Raw genomic sequence first — 19,044 nt, forward strand, 5'->3', positions numbered from 1 at the left:
AAATATTTGGAGCTGGGGGTATTAAAGCCAACCTGTTGCTTTGCACTAAAATGATCTTCCTAAACTCAAACTAAAATACAGCCTGTTAACCCAAAAACTGACCCATCCCCTAAACTAACTGGCCCCACACCAAAGATTATCCCAGCCATAGTCAAGGTGCCTAAAACCCCATAGAACAGGTTGGGACACAGCTAAGCTTTAGGTTCACTTTAAGCCAGCCCCTTTGTGTTGGCAGTTTTTGCTCTTTCCCGGAGATAAGAATTCTATTTCTTGGTCTTGTTCTCGGTTTCTTTTAGGCAGCAGAGCCCCTTGTAGTCTTCTGGGCTCAGAGCGAACTCAGAGAGCGCGTTCAGGAAATCCTCCAGTGGGCAGAGGCCGGCTCTACAACCTTTCACCACCTGTTCCTGCAAATCAAGAAAAAAAATTATATTAATAGTTGGATCCCATGGCATTCATAACGTCTATATATATTCCTACATGATACAGGAACCAGCTCATGTGCACCCCTATGGGCCTGGGTAATTTTTACATCTCAGCCCTGTCATTGCCCTTAGCCATTACTCAACATATCATAGCTCTACATGCTTTATCATATACAGACTGAAACTTATCCTTTTGATCTGCAGGTGAATGAAACAAAGTAGATACAAACGTGTTCATGTTACTTTGTATCCTTCTGTTTATAAACTCTGTGTCACACTATTTTTGACAGTATCAGCTCCAATGTGTACTCCAGATTTCTCTTCAGTCTTGCAAAGATGTACATTAGCAATGTACCAAGTAATGCTTGATGACATCATTGGATCTAAAACCTGCAGGGCAATATATCAAGGAGTATAAGGTCATGTCCTCTAGAACAGTGGTTCCCAACCCCCGGGCTGCGGACCGGTTCCAGTTCGTGGCTGGTGGGTGTGGGGGCATGGGTGACAGCCGGAAGCGGTGTATGTGGGGCTTCTCAGCTGGTGTGCTGGCGGGAGGTGGTCCTGCTGGGGGGTGGCAGTGACGTAGGCTGTACATGTACTGAGCTGTGGCAAAATTTTGTGCCGTGTTGCTGGGCCCCGCTGTGAGAAAGGTTGGGGGCCACTGATCTAGAATATATATGGAGGAGTTGTGTATCTGCGGAGGAGCTCAGGAAATTTCAGGCAGGATCATTCAGCCTGGCAGTAGTAGTATTAGATTAAGGTGTACTGGTGAACTTGGTTAATTTGCAGTAAATAGTGTCTGCCCATAATGCAGTTGTCGCACTCACACGGTCCCTGAACTAGGAGGCTGCGCTGACTTTATTTACAGGCAGAACGACACAATGAGTCCTGAGAAGCCACAGGGAAGAGCAGACCTTTTAATTCAATGTAAAAATCAATAATGGGTTACGCAAGAGGCTGCTGTCATGTTCTGTGTTGAATCACCGCTCAGACCTCCCAGGACCGAGCGCTGCGCTTCATACAATCCTACAAAGAATGACTCTGATACTTTTTATGGAATCCCATTACGTGTGGTATATGTGCAGACGGATGCATCTGTCATTAGATACAGGGATAATGGCAGGAGGTAAATAATCAGTTCCTTGTGACTGCTCTGGTGTCTTGTCTTCTTAAGTGTGTAAGGGCTACAGAGCACCTTCCCCTCTGGAGAGTCAGGCTGAGAGGCTGCTTCTATCCTGCTGCAGCTCCTAATGTAGACTGTGAGCAGTTCAGTGTGCAGTAAAATCAGAATAGGCAATTACATTACAGGGGAAGAGCTGGTACAACTGTGCAAGACTGAAGGAAGAGAGAGAGAGAGAGAGAAGAAAGATGGAAGGAAAGAGCCAGATATTATGAATAGGTAGAGGGGAGGGATAGAGAGCAAGTGAGCACATGTAAGGTCTCTGCACCAGATTTATTTAGATTCTCCCCCATGCTAACTTCCCTAGACAAGAGTGTATTTGGAGGTAGAGAGAGTCCATGACTTACCTCCCCATTGTAGTTAAGACGCGCAAACCACGCCTTGGACGGCTGGTGCTGATAGAGTTCCAGTGTCAGATCAGAAGCATATGGAGGCCACTTCCCGTCAAAGATCCCCAGAGCCATCAGGAGGGGAATTAGCGTCACATCATGAGAAGCGTAAAGGAAAAGCTTCCTGGAAATAAAAAAGATAAGCACCTATCATTATTCCAGTGATTAAAAAAGAGTGTAAAGACTTTTTCTTCTAAATAATACATTTAATAATTTTGTTATTCATCAATACTAAGAAAAGAAAAATTGAAGCAATCATTCAGAATTTTTCTTCTTTCCTACCCACAGATTTATTATTTATTATTGTGTTCTTGCCTTCAAAGCACTTCTGTAACCAACTGTTGTCTGCTTTAGGCCAGAGATTGACCTAGGACTTACTGGTCCAAAATTTCCAGGGTTTACCCCCTTATTTTTACCTGTCGATTTTGCAAGTAACACAACTCCTGTCCTAAGGTGACAACACTTTCTCAATGAATGAAAATGCAGCATTGTCATCCCAAGACTGCTCCCTCGTGATCTGGTCTTCCCACGATCTATAAATAGGAGAAGGAATTCTGAAACCCAACATGAATGACAAGACTGCTTGGTATTTTATTGCAGAGGAGCTGTATGTATTGCACAGAAATGGACAGAATATGTATGTTTTGCCCAGACTGACTGGCTGGCTGGCTGCCGCTTTGTTCACTTTAATTGTTTCAACAGCTGAGACAGCGAAACACATAGAGAAAAGATTTACTGCACTAAAAAATGGAACAGTTTGTTAAGGTGCCCAGACACAACAAATAAAAGCTGTCCCAGACAATGCAATGGCAGAGGATCTTCATTCTTATGTTTCATTTGACCACATTTGCTTCCTATCCTCTATGACTTATCATCTTAGACAACAAATCTGACATCCCAGTTCATGGCAGCCAGATCTGTGTCACAGGCGATCACAGCCCAATTTACTTGTCTATTGGCAGCTTTAGCAAAAGATTTGGAGAATATTAAAGCAATTATAATTATTGCAATAACAGTTCATCATTCCGGATTGTCTGCTCTGAATGATGCAAAGGTTGTACAGATATTGCTGGTTACAGATCCCGGTGTACCTGGAAGGTGTCGCAGTTGGTGTCTTCCTCACTGCTTCCAGCATGTTACTCTGCAGGGTGTACAGGAATGGCCCCACCATCAGTTTCAGGACCTCCCTACGGTACAAACACATTTTATTATTTTTCAGAACCAAGCAGCTTGCAGGACAAGAAATGAAGGGGCTGAGCTTCAGGTTATAACATCAGTCTATACACACTTATGATTTAAAGCAGAACTAAACCCACAATACTCACCTGTCCTTACCTTCTTCTTTACTTTCTTCCTTGTTTAGATCTTTGGTCTTCGTGGGCTGGGAAGACATAACCCCTATCCAGGAGCATGGGAGATCATTCATTTCCAGCATGCGCAGAGGTAGCTGGGATTGCAGGGTATCCTGGCAACCAAAGCTGACCCTGCTTTGTTTTTTGATAAAAACTCGGAGTGATCAAGCAGGAAGGAGAAATCATTGCATAAGGGACATCGCCTCCCCCTTTCTGCAATAATAACCGGCCTAATCGTGGATTCTTAAAAGTGGAACGTCCATTCAGCTTTAATATCAGGTTATAAGATATGGGAACTCTTCTATTCTCTATGCAATTATAACTCCTAGGGGGTTGTGTCTCTCGAACCCCACCAAACACATCAGATCTGCACCCACCATCACCTCTGAGGTCTTCAAAGCACACTGATGGCTTTCCAGAAAAATGACCCAATCAGTTCTTAAATTTAATCGGATTATATTTTCTTTTTTCTTTCTAACTTTCTCCAGGTTCTAATCAACACTTAAAAAACTTACAATGCGCAGTGCAATCAAAGTAAGCAATTTGAGCATCATGCTATCATGAGCAGACCTTAATTCTTACCTATAACTACTAAGAAAAATCATTGTGTGAACATTAGCATATAAGTTTTTATCATCCAACCTATAATACACAAATACAAGCCTGACGCCAATACCCTGTACATCACAAGGACTAATCATTGGTTTGCATTATCCATGAATCAATTCACCCAACATGAATAAACAAAGGTTTATACTCACCTTTTATTGGGTCCCACTATATATGACATGATATCCAAGGCTCTTTGCTCTGACTTCTGCAGGTGACTTTTATATTTTGAAGAGAAGGGAAAACCATGCACCTACAGAGAAGAAACAGTGAGAAAAGTGAGTTCACAATAAATTCAACACAGCCTTCTACAAAAGTCGGGGACCAGACCGATCCATTTTATACATTGTAAAGATGACACCACATAAGGTTTTTGTAGACTAATAGGCAGGGTCCCATTTAGGGAAGAGTAAATTATTTCATTGCTTGCCTGACCCATTGCCGGAATTAACCTGTTCAGTCATCTACCTAAGCAAATCGAAAATCACTCTGTATAAGCTCCAGGTTACTTCAGTTGGACCTGACATATTATGCAGTGCTGTATAGAAGTCCATGTCATGTCACTAGCTGTCCCTCAAAGGGGCTCACAATCTAATGGCCCTACCATAGCCATATGTGATTAATACAGCCAAATAAGAGGGTAACCAATAAACCTAACTGCATGTTTTTGGAATTTGGGAGGAAACCGGAGCACGTGGAGGAAACCCACACAAACACAGGTAGAACCTGCAAACTCCATGCGGATAATGTCCTGGCCGAGACCTGAACCTGGGACCTAGCGCTGCAAAGGCCAGAGTGCTAACAAAAACCACCTACTTGAATCACCAATGTTGAAAGAGGAATTTTAGTTCCACTTTAATACTGTATTGTATCTATAGGGGAGCAGGTAATATGGCACTACAGAACACTACCCCCCCCGTTCTTCACCATAGCATAGGTGGAATATTTTTCCAAAGAACTCCACAATTCAACTTTGGCCTTTGCAGCACTAGGTCCTAGGTTCGGATCTCAGCCAAGACACTATCCGCATGGAGTTTGCAGGTTCTCTTCGTGTTTCCTCCCACATTCCAAAAACAAGCAGTTAGATAAATTGGTTTCCCCCTAAAATTGACCTCAGACTGTATTAAAGACATATGATTATGGTAGGGACATTAGATTGTGAGCTCCTTTAAAGGACAGCTAGTGACATTACTATGGACTTTGTACAGCGCTGCGTAATATGTTGGTGTTATACAAATACTAGGTAATATTAATATAAATAACAATACAACCCAGTGAATAGGAAGTTATTGGCTTACGAAATTTCTGGAAGGATCAAAAGGTACAAAAAATACATATCACCTTCAGCTATATCTTTACCAGACCAAATGGGAGCAAATATGAAAAGATCAAAGTTAGCATTTTTTTTACCATGATAAAGTTTGTTATTTTATCAATAGGGTTTACACATACATCTGTAAATGTTCAGAAGACAAAGCAGCCTGGTGTTACAATGGCATCTCTATGATATAAGAATCATTGGCAGACATCCTCAGCTCTGTCCAGACTGACCGCAGTCTTCCTCCCCAGCAAACGGAAGGAAGAAGTGGTAACCTTGTGGTTTGTATCTCCTATAAGAACTTTTCTCAACCTTTAACTATTTCAGGTCTGCTAATATTTACTATTTTTACAGCTCACCATAAATGGCCATGAAGAGTATTTACAAAGGAGTGTGGTGTTCAACTATAAAATCCCAATGTTATACAATATTATCTTTAATAATTAGTAAATGAAACAAATGATAATAAAATAAAAATACAGACTGTGAAAATTGTGTTTTTGGTGTTGCATGGAAAAGGGTTCTTTATACTGGTGGGAAGGGAATGGTTCCTTTTTATTGATGGACAATAAGTAGAACAATGTGGCCCAAGGATCTGTGGTCTCTTACATTGGTGATAATTGGGAGAATGAGCCCATTACAGTGGTAGCCACTGGGAAAGCGATTAGTCATAGAGAAGAATTGAAATTAAATTGAAGAGGATATGAATATCCATAATATTTACTGTACAGAGGAAGATTGTAAGCTCTTCAGGGCAGGGTCCTCTCCTCCTCCTGTGTCCTGTCATTTGCAACCCCTATATAATGTACAGCACTGCATAATATGCTGGGGCTATATAAATACTGTTTATTAATAATAATAATAATAATAATAATAATAATAATAATAATAATATGCTTTGAGTTGATGGATAGTAAGAACATTCATTATATATGTGGTCAGTGGGAGGAAAGTCCATGAAATTGGTTGTTAGTGGGAATGATGCTCCCCTGTACCAATGGGTAAAAAGATCATTAATGTATTTGGTTATTCAATTTACAGGCAGAATTGCTCATTGCTCAAGCAACTCCTTGCAATCTCTGGAGGAACTCTATGGTTGAAAAAGGATGTTCTTTTAGACTTTACAAACAGACCTGCGGTTGATGTTTTACTAAAATACTTACAGACTATCGAACTGACACACATGACCGCAGTCTGGGTCCAGCTATAGTGGAATTTCCTCTTTTTTTTGTGCACAGAATGTCCTGTGAATGAGTGAATGCCCTGATAGATTTAGGTTCTCCAAGGCTGGAGAAGATAGTTTTATCAGTGAAGCTGGGCGATCCAGCAAACCTGGAATGGATCTGATCCAGGTTCGAAAACATTTACTAACAAATAGCAAATGACTTAAGAAAACCATTTTAGGTTTGCTGGATCACCCAGCTTCACTGATAAAAGTGTATCCTCTCCAGCCTTGGGGAGCTTTAACAAATCGGACCCATAGTGTGCAGGGTGAGGCAAGTTAATTCTTTCAGTGTGAATCAGCTAAATAAATCCCAGGCACATCAAAAGAATTGTTGAGTCTTATATTTGGTTTTATTTAGAAAGGAACTCCTATTCTACCAGGTAGAAGTGGTCTCTCTGCAGAGATCTGACCTGCAATTAGCGAAGGTCATGCTACCAGCTAATTGGAGAGTTCGGCTTCATTACATGTCTTTACATCAACCCTTACTATCAAGTCTTCATTCTAATAGCAGAGTTGCTTTAATGTAATAAAGAGTGCCTTTAATGTAATAGAAGGAGATAACTGGTGCTGGTATTGCTGACCCCACTTTTGAAATTTCAACTTACCTGGCTGCAATGCCAACCCAGTGGTATGAGAACTCTCTGAGCTACCGACTTGAGTCGTATATGAAAGGAGAGTATTCACTATAGGAGGCAGAAAAGTAATATTGGTTCATAGATCTGGGTGTTGGGTCCTAGCATGGAAATGAAACAAAATACTAACAACGCCGTCTACCACTTCCCTCTTCGCAACATTCATATCTGAAGTGCTCGCTGCTGCCCCCCACATTAGCTCAGATGGTCGCATCAGGCTTTAGCAGTTGGGTTCCCCTTGCTATCTGTTGCGTTTAGTAGCTTCACTTTTATTTTACTGCAGTATTGTGATCACTAAAAACCTTTTTCCTACTAAACTTTGAGAGTTGGAGGGGTGGGTCAGACTTTGTCAGGAAATCTGGTAAGGGGGAGCATCAGCTTGTGATATCAGAAGCCGACTACAGGAGTGCAATGTGTTGGCATCTAGATCTCATTTGAGGAAGCAAGGATACAAAATGACTACAAAAGCACAGATCCGCTAACATGCTTGGCATGGTCAGGAAGCAGATCATGGTACTGGGGACTGGCAGGATTGCCAAGTATTTAATGGGGATTGAACGTTACCAATTAATAAAAGAACCATTATACTGCCAGTGCAAAGTGGCACTAAATATCACCACTCGTGTTATGTGGCTGCTTTGTGTTCATGGGCTATAAAACAAAACTAAAGAGAAAATCAACAATCCTTATTGCAAAAAAGGCCTAGTCAATGTCCCATCAGTAATAAAACATACTCACTGCCTGACTGCGGTCTTCGTCTGTCAAAAGAAACGCTGAGCTATGCATGCTCACCTCACGCTAAAATGCAGAGAGCTGAGCACCTCCCTGGCTTCCCCTGCAACTGCCAGAACTAAGGGAACTCTCGTACAGGTTACTCCTTCTGACCAATCAAGATGAGCGAGGACCAAACCCGAGGATGAAGAATGGGTGATGATAGCGGCATCCGCGTCAAAGCAAGGACAGATGAGTGCCATTAAAAAATTGCAATCAGGAAGGTAAAGGTATTTTTATTGGTCATTCCCTGGTCTTAATTTTTTAATTTTTGGTTTTATTTCTTTAGGATAGTGCCAACAGCATCAGATTAAAGAGGAAATAAACTAGATGATGCTCGTCCAATAATCACCTCAGGGCTGATATCTGGCGTGTGTACAGCGCTCATCATCCATCGTCTGAACGATCGCCCTGGTGAATCTTAGAATGTGTGACGAGCAACGATCATAATGAAAGTGAAGGGGAAAGAGCACAGCGAGGTGCTGCTCAGTCATTCTCCCCCTCCCCTCTCCATAGAGCAGGGTGGCTCTGTATGTACAACACTAATTCATGCATCGTGGAGTCTTTTGTCACTGGAAATGATCGTGAAAGATGCTTTCCAATGACAATTATTGCACGTGTGTACATAGCCTAACTACCGTCTTCTCCAGTGTGATTAGTACATTGGAAACATACATGGCTACAAATGTACTTGTTTTGAGGGATGGGTTCAGTAATATTGAATGCCAATGGATAGACAAGACAGGCAGGCAAGCAATATATTCCAAAAGGGAGATCAACAATTATTAATATTATTAAACAGTATTTATATAGTGCCAACATATTACGTAGCACTGTACAATAAATAGAAGTAGCAAATGACAGACAGATACAGACAGTGACACAGGAAGAGGAGAAGAGGACCCAGAAGAGCTTACAATCTAGTAGGTGGGGGAAGTAACACACAATAGGAGGGGAGATATGTAGTGGTGGGAAGTAGTGACGGTTTAAAAAGACAGAAGAGTATGGGTAGGCAAGTTTGAAAAAATGGGTTTTGAGGGCTCTTATAAATGAGCAGAAAGTAGGAGCAAGCTGAATAGGACAAGGAAGACCATTACAGGGAGTTTATCTTCTCCAGTCTTGAAGAGCTTTAATAAGTAAGGCCCATAGTGTCAATCCCACCTCCCCTACAGTCTAGAGTGTCACTTGGTGCACACTGCCCCGCCTTAGTAATGCCACAATGTGACCAAAATGGCCTGGTATACGAGAGTGGGATGCTGCTGCAGGCAGTTTTTTTTAATGTTTGTCCTTGAAATAAGAGGGAATTCCTCCGAATATTTCCCCTGGAGCTCTGCAGAACTGCTATAGAAATGTATTATAAGGAAAGTATGAACTGTAATTTACAATTTATCTATAAATAGACTGAGGAGCATTTGGTTCATTTCACCTCCACCAATCCGGCCCACTCGCCAGTTAGGAAATTGTCCAAACTCACCTTGTCAGATGTTTGAGATCCTGGCAGCCATGATAATTGGGGTAAAGGATTTCACTGCTGGCCTCATCCGTGACAATTGTGACCGGTCCTGTGTAGAAAGTAATATGTTTATAACATATTTGTATACTTGTTATGCATCACTAGCCTGCACCACTACAAACGTCAGTCATTAGCAGATGCATTTCTGTTTAGTGCAGGTTGGGCGTCTTCCTTGCAGTCTAAAACCCAAGTAGATGAGGACAGTGGGGTGTCTATAGCCTCTGACAATAAGCAAGCTCAGTATGGAACAGGAAGATATTTCCACCTGATACGAGAAATACTCCTCTGCACCCAAAATAGGGTAGAAAATGTAATGTACAGCGCTGCGTAATATGTTGGTACTATATAAATTCTGTTTATTAATGATAAAAAAAAAATAATAAAAATAAAACTAACCTTAACTTTAAACATATGAACGGAGTGAATACGTTTCCAGAGAATATTATTTTTTAAATGAAACAGAGATAAATTAGGAAGACATAACCCCAACCTCAGGAAATATGACCTTACAGAAATAGTAGTGTTTTTTGGACTGCAGCAGAAATTAACCATCTGTATGGTCTCAGCACTACAGTTCCCGATTCCACCCAACCTAAAGTTTCTGGTCTTTTCTGTCACATTCTCTATGCTACGATTTATGTATTCCAATACTCAGCAGGGAATGTAGGATTCCCTCTTATTGTCTACAAGAGATATGCAGATTAGAGATCTTGCCATTCAAAGCCTGTTAAAACAGCATACAGCATCTAAAGTATCAGGTGGACTGCTCCTTCAAATGTAATCAGTCTTTGATCAAATTTATTACTATTTATTTTAATTTTTTAAGATCTATGACATTGAGTCACAGAGCATGCTGGATTTTCTGTTGGAAAATCACAAAACTGCTTGCATGCTTATTGGCAGTTTGTGTATAGGTGACTAACTACATTCCCATCACTACTGGGGAAAGGAGAGGAGAAGAGTTGTAAGAAAAGTCTATAGACGGCACTTAAATCACAAGAACTCTAAAATATTTTTCAAAATGAAATGAAAGCAAAGATTTTTCATAGCTGAACATATCAATGTTTAAATATGATAAAATACAATATAAATTCTCTCTACAGAAAAAAAGATGATTTATTGTAATGACTATAAAAACGAGCTGCTGACTCCAGACAAGTACAGCAACGGGCAACACAACCAATCAGCAGGCATCTTTCACTGTTCAGGATCCACTAAACAGATTAAAGATTCCGATTGGCTGATCTGGGTAACTCCATACACTATCACAGCTCTCTGTACCATATCCCAGAAGTATGCAGAAGTTGGTGATGAATAAATAATAAAGAACTGACCGTTCTGCTTTTGCTGGTAGAGGCCGGCTAGCAAACACCGTGTAGACTCCAGATTCCGCACTATGTTGGTGGATCGGACACTGAAACAGGAGAGAAAACAGTTTAGGTAGTACTCAGCTCTCTAGTGCAGAATACATCCCACATGTGAAACAGATAAATAAAAAGCTTTACAGCTCATCAGTTTATAGTTAACACTAAATAATAGTCCTGGAACTACTCCTCTTACATCTGGATAGGACACCAAGATCAAGTATGCATGCATGGAGCGGGGCAGGGTTGAAAAAAAATTAATTTGAATTATTACATTTTTCTTACACAGAAGATTCTCATCTTCCCAGGTGAATTTTGGTATCCTGGACCCCCACAGAATCCAGGTTAGCATGGCATTCCTACAGGGAGGAAGGGGGGGGGGGGTAGCAGCACCGAAAGAACTACCCAACTTAAAGCCAATTTTTCTGCAAATATATATTTAAGACAGTGTTATCATATGGGTAAAATATAGAGCTAGACAATGTAAGCCCAGACATGACCCCCAAAGCACAAGTCATCCAGTGCATTTCTGCAGCAAAACTAACAAGTAGGGGAGGCCAAGCTATTTTTTAAATGTGATGCTGAAACAGTTGACTTAGGTTATATGCTAGGAAACGTTTGCGTTCCTCTGTCTGTTGTTATATTCCTGTGTGCCATTGCCCCCTTTATGTTATACTAAAATTGATTTGATTGGTTCCTATCGCTTCCAAATAGAAACTTAATGTACTACCCACCCTTCATGATCCTCATCACAGAATCCAATGAATTTATTGGAATATATATGTTCGCTACAAAAATTGGTTTTTTTTTTTTTTTTTTTAAATTTAGAAGAGTGGGACACCTTTATTTTAATCAGATTGATTACTTAACTTAATACTAACTTAAGTACTATATAACTCTTCCAACACCCCCTTCCTACATATTCCTCCTTTATTTCTCTGCCCTATATTCCTACAGTGTTTTCTTTTCTTCCAATTCAATTTATTATTAATATTAAACAGTATTTATTTAGCACCAACATATTATGCAGCGCTGTACATTAAATAGGGGATGTAAATGACAGACAGATACAGACAGTGACACAGGAGGAGGAGAGGACCCTGTCCCGAAGAGCTTACAATCTAGGAAGTGGAAGAAGTATCAGACAATAGGAGGTGGGGTATGGAATGATGGATGAGTAGTGAGGGTTTAAGGCGGGTAGGCGAGTTTGAAAAGATGGGTCTTGAAGGTTTTTTTTTAAATTCACTTATATGTTATGGCATGCATGTTCACGACCCTGGGTCACTTTGTACCTGTTTTTACAGATTCAGCTTTATGTCATTATACCATTTTCACTTCTTTATACAGCTGACCCTGATTCACTTAATTCATTAAACCTTTTCACCATTTGATGTCTGACTTTCTGCTCATATTTCTATGCTCATGGGTAAAACCTAATGGTTTGTGGGATGCATGCCTTGTATGTCTACCACCTTTTTCTCTATCTGTTTTCTAATGTTTTTGTTGAGTTTGCTTACCCTTTATAGTATCATTTTCTTAAAAAGTTCTACAAGCATAGATCTTTTTCCCAGACAGAGAAGGAAAAACCTGTGCAATGTGTGCATCAAAACACTCATTCCCCCATGTCAGCAGAAATGGGTGGCAGTAACAGACCAGGAGATAAGGGTCACTTGCCAAAATTGCTTAATCCGCTAATCAAGTCCTTCCTAGGTTAATTTGGTAACATGCGACAGCGATCTTGCTTTGAAGATTTTGGACTATGTCTGTGACAATGTGTGTATGCATATATGGTATTCACCCAAAAGAGCATCTCCAAGGTAAAGTACTAAAGTTTAAAAAGAAAATCAGACTTGCAATTGGCATTTTACTAATTAATCATAGAGGTGTTCAACAGGGTTGAGGTCAGGGGTCCCTTCACACAAAACTCAAACCATAGCTTGCTTTGTAGATAGGGGCACACATGCTGGAAAGGAATAGGGATTTACCAAACTGGTGCCAGACTATTGTATGTATACTGTGGTATTGCCAGAAGCCTTTATTGGAAACATCTGAACTCATTCATCAGATCATTCATCTCACTCATCAGATACATTCAGAGAATGTCAATCAGACTGTAAAATGTATGACTAGAATAGACTTATGATACAATTTATAATGGATGACACTGATTGATTCACAGAAAACAATAAGCCAATGTCTAGTCCCTCATCCACTTGGCTTATACATTGACAGGACTTCTCGCCTACAAAAGGCAAGTTCCAGGGTTGTGAGAACATTGGGCCTGATTTATTGAAGCTCTCCAAGCCTGGAAAAGTCAGACTATCCTGGGAGATCCTGGGTGTTTCAGCAAACCTAGAATGGATTTCTTAAAAATCATTTGCTAATGTTTTCAGATCTGGACCAAATCCATTCTACGTTTGCTCAATTACCCAGGATCTCCCATGAAAATCTATCCTCTCCAGGCTTTAGAGAACTTTAATAAATGAGGCCTATATATAACTCACCTTGTGACCATCATCACAGAAGAATATGACTTATTAGCAAATCTGATCATTCATTGTTTTGGAAGCAGTGACAATACTTTTTCTCCAAACACTCACTAGACTTCTGATGGCATAAACACCGGCGATATGAAGCTCTGCTCTTCCACATAGGCCTTACGGAGCCTGGCACCCAGGTTGAACATCTGCTGCATCCCAATGGTGGTGAGCTGTCCTGGGAAGGTGCCACCCTGTGAGGGGAAACAAAATACAGTAACATGTACAATGCTACAAATTATTTTAATATTTGCCTTCCATTTTCCTCCTTTCTAGCAACATTCTAATTAAATTTTTTAAAAATACTTTCAATTTTCATTACATTCCATATTTTAGACCTCTTGAGATCATCGACTCTCTGTGCTTCAGTCTCAGGTGTTCAAATGAGATGAGGAATTGACTGTTTCAGTCTCAGGTATCAAACAATACAATCGCAGCATTCCCTGCTAATCAGTACCGTGTCTATCCACTTGTAATGGATCAATGGTAGACCCTGATATCTCTTAGAGCAGGGGTACCCAACACTTTGATCGCGATCTACTGGTCGATCGTAAAGGCAACTCATGTCGATTGTGACGCCCTGCCTTACCCCTCATGTAAAAATCTAGGATTGGTAAAGGGTTGTAGTCCTGCTGTATGGTAGGGATGCTAGGGATGTATTTGTCAGACAACACCAGAAACTTTGCGTCCTTCACTCCAGGACGCTTTCCTATTGGTCCCTTAGGTCTCCGTACAGTGCAATAAGAGCGGGGAGAGGAGTTATGTTCCTGGTGAACGGAGCGGATAAAACAGAACTGTGCGTGCGTGAGAAGGCTTGTGTAACAGTGGGGAGGGAGGCAGAGAGGGCGGGAGGGCAGTCTGAGGTGAGCAGTGCTGGGAGGCCAAGTCAGTTCTGACTCGGGGTCAGTGTTCAATTGCCGAGATACTATTGTACAGATTAGCAGTTCATTATCTTGTGCAGCACGTCATTCCCCTATGACAGGTGAACTGTAGCTTTCCTGTCACTATAGTCTTGTAGTGCAATGTTCTGCCATTCAATGTCTCATTAGCTCCAGTCACTTCTGTGTGGTATACTTGGTATATATATGAATAAATATATGTTCAGCATTTTTAAAGTTGGTAGATCATTTTTAAACCCTGACGTTGAAGAACTACAACACCCAGAATCCCATGACAGGTGAAATGATTCCAAAGACACCAAGAAGCAGAAACAAGAAATTTGCACAAAGAGGATACAGTAATAGAAACAGAAGTATAAATCCTTCTGCATTCTGTTTATAAGAAAAAAAAATGAGGTGCTCAGTTTTAAACATGGCCTGATATTAGAGAACAGACTGTGACCAAGAATTTTCTGTCGTATCCAGAACAGAAAAAGTGTCACCATTGCTTGTTGGCCCACCTAACTCATGGGACATTAAGGCTACATACACACGTCAGATTTTTGTTGTTGGAAAGGATCTTTCAGGATTAATGACATCAGACCCTGAAAAATGAATGATTGAGCACTGCACATAAAGTGCGATTCTGCTCGATGGACAGGGGAGGGGGAGAACGTCAAAGCGGCACCCTGCTGCACTCTCTCCCCTGCACGTTCATTATGATCGTTCGTCAATCTGCCAGGACAGATCAACGAACTTCGTGGGACGAGCGCTGTACACACGCCAGATTCTTATCTGATATCAGCCCTGAGACCATTTATCAGACGAGAATCATCTGTTGTGTAGGTAGCCTAACATGTTCTTCCTATGGTCTGTAGTGATTTACCTTGAGCTTGTGAGATCGGTACCGTTCCTCGAATGGTGATGGGGGTCTGGGCCCGCCCTGTAGATCTGTGACTGTATATTGGAACTGAGTGTGTGCGGGAGCTTCGAGCAGAGTTGGCGACCATTCCACCTATAATAGAAAACAAACCACAAGAAACGCCACTTTAGTCATGTTATAGGGATGGCATCAGCCACAGAAGTTACCAGATCTAGGTGGAGATTATGTTCTACTTTTAATAACCCACAATCATGTCGGTGAATATCGCAGAAAATGACAGGCGATGTTCCTTCTGCAAAAATCTCCCCCACCTGCCTGATGGCTCTGCATATCTGGCAAAAAGCTAAGCTGTGAATTTACAGGATACCCAACAATCCCAGCTACCCCTCTGCATGCCAGGAATGAATGAAATCCCACCTATGTCATCTCAGCCAATGGCCATCTTGATTGGCCAGGCTGGGATGATGTAACTGTGGGGCATGGGTCCAGGATTGTTTTCATTCAGTCCCAGCAAACACCGGATATTCTGGCAACCAACGCTGAGCTGGAATAACAGGCAATCAGGCAGGTAAAAAACCTTATTGCAAGACCTACTGATCACTTCCTCACTCATAACCTCATCACACGTCCGGCTCCACGACATTTCTAGCACTGCCCCGACTCTCTGGAATGGTCTTCCTCGCCCTATTCACCTTGCTCCTACTTTCGGCTCATTAAAAGAGCCCCTAAAACCCAACACTTCAACCTCACCTTCCCCTCTTCTTCTGTCTCTTATGCCATTGCTACTTCCCACCATTCCATATCCCCTCACTTTCTAGATTGTAAGCTCTTCGGGGCAGGGTCCTCTCCTCCTCTTGTGTCACAGTCTGTATCTGTCTGTCATTTGCAACCCCTATTAAATGTACAGGGCTGCGTAATATGTTAGTGCTATATAAGCACTGTTTATTATTATTATAATAATATTAAAAGGGACATCATCTCTCCTTTTCTGCAATAATACCCCGCCTGATCCAAACTTGTGGAACTTTAATTCCGCTTTAAGCTGACTAGGTTCTGATAATACCATTCATCTGGCTATCCCTGGTTTCGGTACTTAGAACAAGCATGTGGCTAGTGACTAGGAAACATCATATACAGTTTCACATATCTTTTGCATGATACTTATACTCCTTGACAAATTCCTCTATAACCACTAGATAGCGCTGCAGAACCACACCTGTATATTCTTATTATAAAGAGGAATTATATGGGAACCAATCACAAAACGAAATGAGAAGCATCAGATTGATGTGACAATCCTGCACTTCCTGGGACCTGAACCATTCCAGGGAGATGTGAGGACATTCATAATGAATACCCTGATGTAATACATAGCCAAAAACACCATTTCCAGGTAATTGGGGGGGATGGGGGCATTAATCTGCTGCTTCTCCCTGCGTGGACTAAGCATAGGACTCTATCTGCCCAATCAGATTCTCTCCCACAGTATACAATTTTGCCACATGCAGAGATAAATGAGCTTGCATGTGGGAAAGCAGCCACAGATTGAGAGCCTTCCTCCTGCTGCAGAGAAGCTGTATGGAAGCAGTGGCCTCTCCGCGAAGGCTGGACACGCCCCCTGTTGAGTCAGACCTCTCATGAGTAGAGGTGGTAGTGGGTTATATGCCGGCATGTGCCTTCACTTCCTACCTGCTGGCTGTGAGGAATGGGCTTCAGAGGGGTCCGGGCCCCATGACGAAACACCACTTGCACCAATTTCAGTTCATACTCCTGCCCCACGCCACTCATCTGTGCGGAATCCTTCTTCACTTCAGCCAGAGCACCCCTCTTCCTGTGCAGGCAATAAACCACAGACCCCAAAAGACCGGCACGGAGCCACGCACTCATTGCGAAACTCTAGAGGGGAAAAATAGAACAACATCATCCAATGGCAACACACAGAGCTTCATCCTGCATGGCAAAGCTTACAACATGTGACAGTGTTTGGGACGACTGATTGGCTGCTCAGGCAGAAGGGGGAAAATCACATGACCCCCCATATGTAAAATGATAGTGACAACTGTCCCCTTTGCTCCTCCCCCAGCAGCTACAGAGGGTTTTGTAAGTGAGGGAGGAGCTTGGCCAGCAGAGCCAATATTTTAATAGGGGCACTTATGTGACAACTAAGAGTCTCTCTTCACTTTAGAAAGATCCCCCTTCAGTTCCTGTGGTGTCACATTGACAGGAAGTGAAAGGAAATCTCCCCAGTGTGACACAGGCTAGCTATGAATATTTTCTGAACATTTAAAGAGATATGACAGTCACTTTGAAATCCCATGAACAGGAAGCTGCTTTCATAGAGAGATGGATAGTGCAAGAGGACAAAGGACAATGTGCTGCCATAACACAGGTGAGGGGAGACATTGTAAAGTCAGGAAGCAATAAAAGGGGAATAAATGGAGGTGCAGCACAGCAGAAAGGGGCTGAGCTGTGTATAAAATCCTCACCCAAACCTATTTCCGGTGTCCAACCTGGGCAGAGGTGCTTCTGCTGGCTGATCCCCGAATCCTGGCTCACTCACACAGAACAGCTACAACACTGTCTCACTCAGTGGACTCTGAAAGGGGGCGCTGATAAGGGAGTTCTGGGTAGTGTAGTCCAGTAAGCCACTCTCTACAAATGCTAGCGAAGGAGCTCGCTATGCCTGGCAAACTACAACTCCCACAATGCACCGCTTTTCCCGGTCTCTGCCGGTCTCCTACGCTCTGGACACTAGAGCGCGATGTTGTAGCGTGATCTTTTGTCTCCAAGACGGCTACAGCGCCGCCATTTTGTACGTGACAATTACATGATGCTAGGGGACCCTGCACTTCTTGTTTATAAAAACAATAAACACAATTTCATATTTTAATTAAAAAATAATTTCACTTTGTAAGACAAGTGCAATTAATATTTTATATACTGCCAGCACGTGCTTAAATGAAGCACACATCGTTACCCTTGACAACTGCAGTTATGATTCTGCTTCTTATATACTGTCTGTCTCATCCACTGCCACTCCAGACAGGGATGTCCCAGCAATCACAATGTTTATAGTAGTGTTTTCGGGTTACCAAGTTACACTTTTTCTACCTAAAGCATTCAGGGATTCAGTTTACACTTTTTATAGTGTTTAATAAGTAAAAACAAACAAAAACAGTGCATAAACAATTACAGGAAAAAAAATCTCATCAAAGAAAAATAATGAGAATAAAATAAAAGAGAATAATGATGAAATATACTTGTCAAGTTGGTTTGCCTTGGTCCAGGTTGCTCGTACAAAGTTCTGTTGTTGTTAAGAGCCACTGGGCTTTCTGCAGCGCTCAATCTGTCAATGCCGTTGTCCTTAGCAACAAGATGATATCGGTGAAAGCTCCCTCCGCTACGAGGCTTTTTCTACGCCCAAGCATAAAGGAGGCACCGATAGAGCCGTCCAATCACAGGAGGGTGTAGGCAGATTTAAAAGGTGTGTTCACATGGTTTATGGTGCTTTGTGGACACACTTAGAATGTTTTTAATATAACCAGATTTATAATTCCATAAATTCAGGTTTTATGAACTGCCAACCCCCAGATTATTGTTTAGTACAAAACATGCAGTCCAACAAGACCAAACTAGGCATGTCTGGGACTTATAGTTCACCAGAACAGGCTAAAGATGGTTTCCGGGCTTTTCTGAGGCCTAGAAGAATAATTCTTGGTCTCAAAAAACTCACAGTAATGATCCAGCTATGAATCAGCAATGTACAACTTTGTATAGAATTGTGTGATGGAAATATGGCGAATAATAATAAATGTGTTCCTGAATACAGCTCAGATGTCAGGCAGAGGCCAGTCCGTTATCCTTATCTGAGTTTTATTACACCTGGAGACACAAAAACTTTTACAATGCATGCTGTAAACTAGAAGGTCCGGAAGGGTGCATTGATGGGTTATCTGATGACAGAGAGGGGG

At 41.7% G+C, this 19,044-nt stretch overlaps 1 protein-coding gene across 1 annotated transcript in view; it reads right to left on the minus strand.

Annotated features, from left to right (window-relative positions):
• The window catches only part of ACP6 (acid phosphatase 6, lysophosphatidic), a gene marked incomplete in the record, with an annotated part of 20,133 nt that extends 2,445 nt beyond the window's left edge, over positions 1–17,688 (minus strand). Inside the window, 11 exon segments of the mRNA XM_072421560.1 lie at positions 1–404; positions 1,950–2,115; positions 3,083–3,178; positions 4,105–4,205; positions 5,251–5,257; positions 9,373–9,460; positions 10,746–10,825; positions 13,376–13,506; positions 15,077–15,205; positions 16,763–16,969; positions 17,560–17,688. Of these exon segments, the coding sequence (XP_072277661.1) occupies positions 264–404; positions 1,950–2,115; positions 3,083–3,178; positions 4,105–4,205; positions 5,251–5,257; positions 9,373–9,460; positions 10,746–10,825; positions 13,376–13,506; positions 15,077–15,205; positions 16,763–16,960 (1,137 nt within the window).
• Between the last annotated feature and the right edge of the window lie 1,356 nt (positions 17,689–19,044).

Source organism: Pyxicephalus adspersus, chromosome 1, assembly GCF_032062135.1.
Source record: "Pyxicephalus adspersus chromosome 1, UCB_Pads_2.0, whole genome shotgun sequence".
Classification (NCBI taxonomy): domain Eukaryota; kingdom Metazoa; phylum Chordata; class Amphibia; order Anura; family Pyxicephalidae; genus Pyxicephalus; species Pyxicephalus adspersus.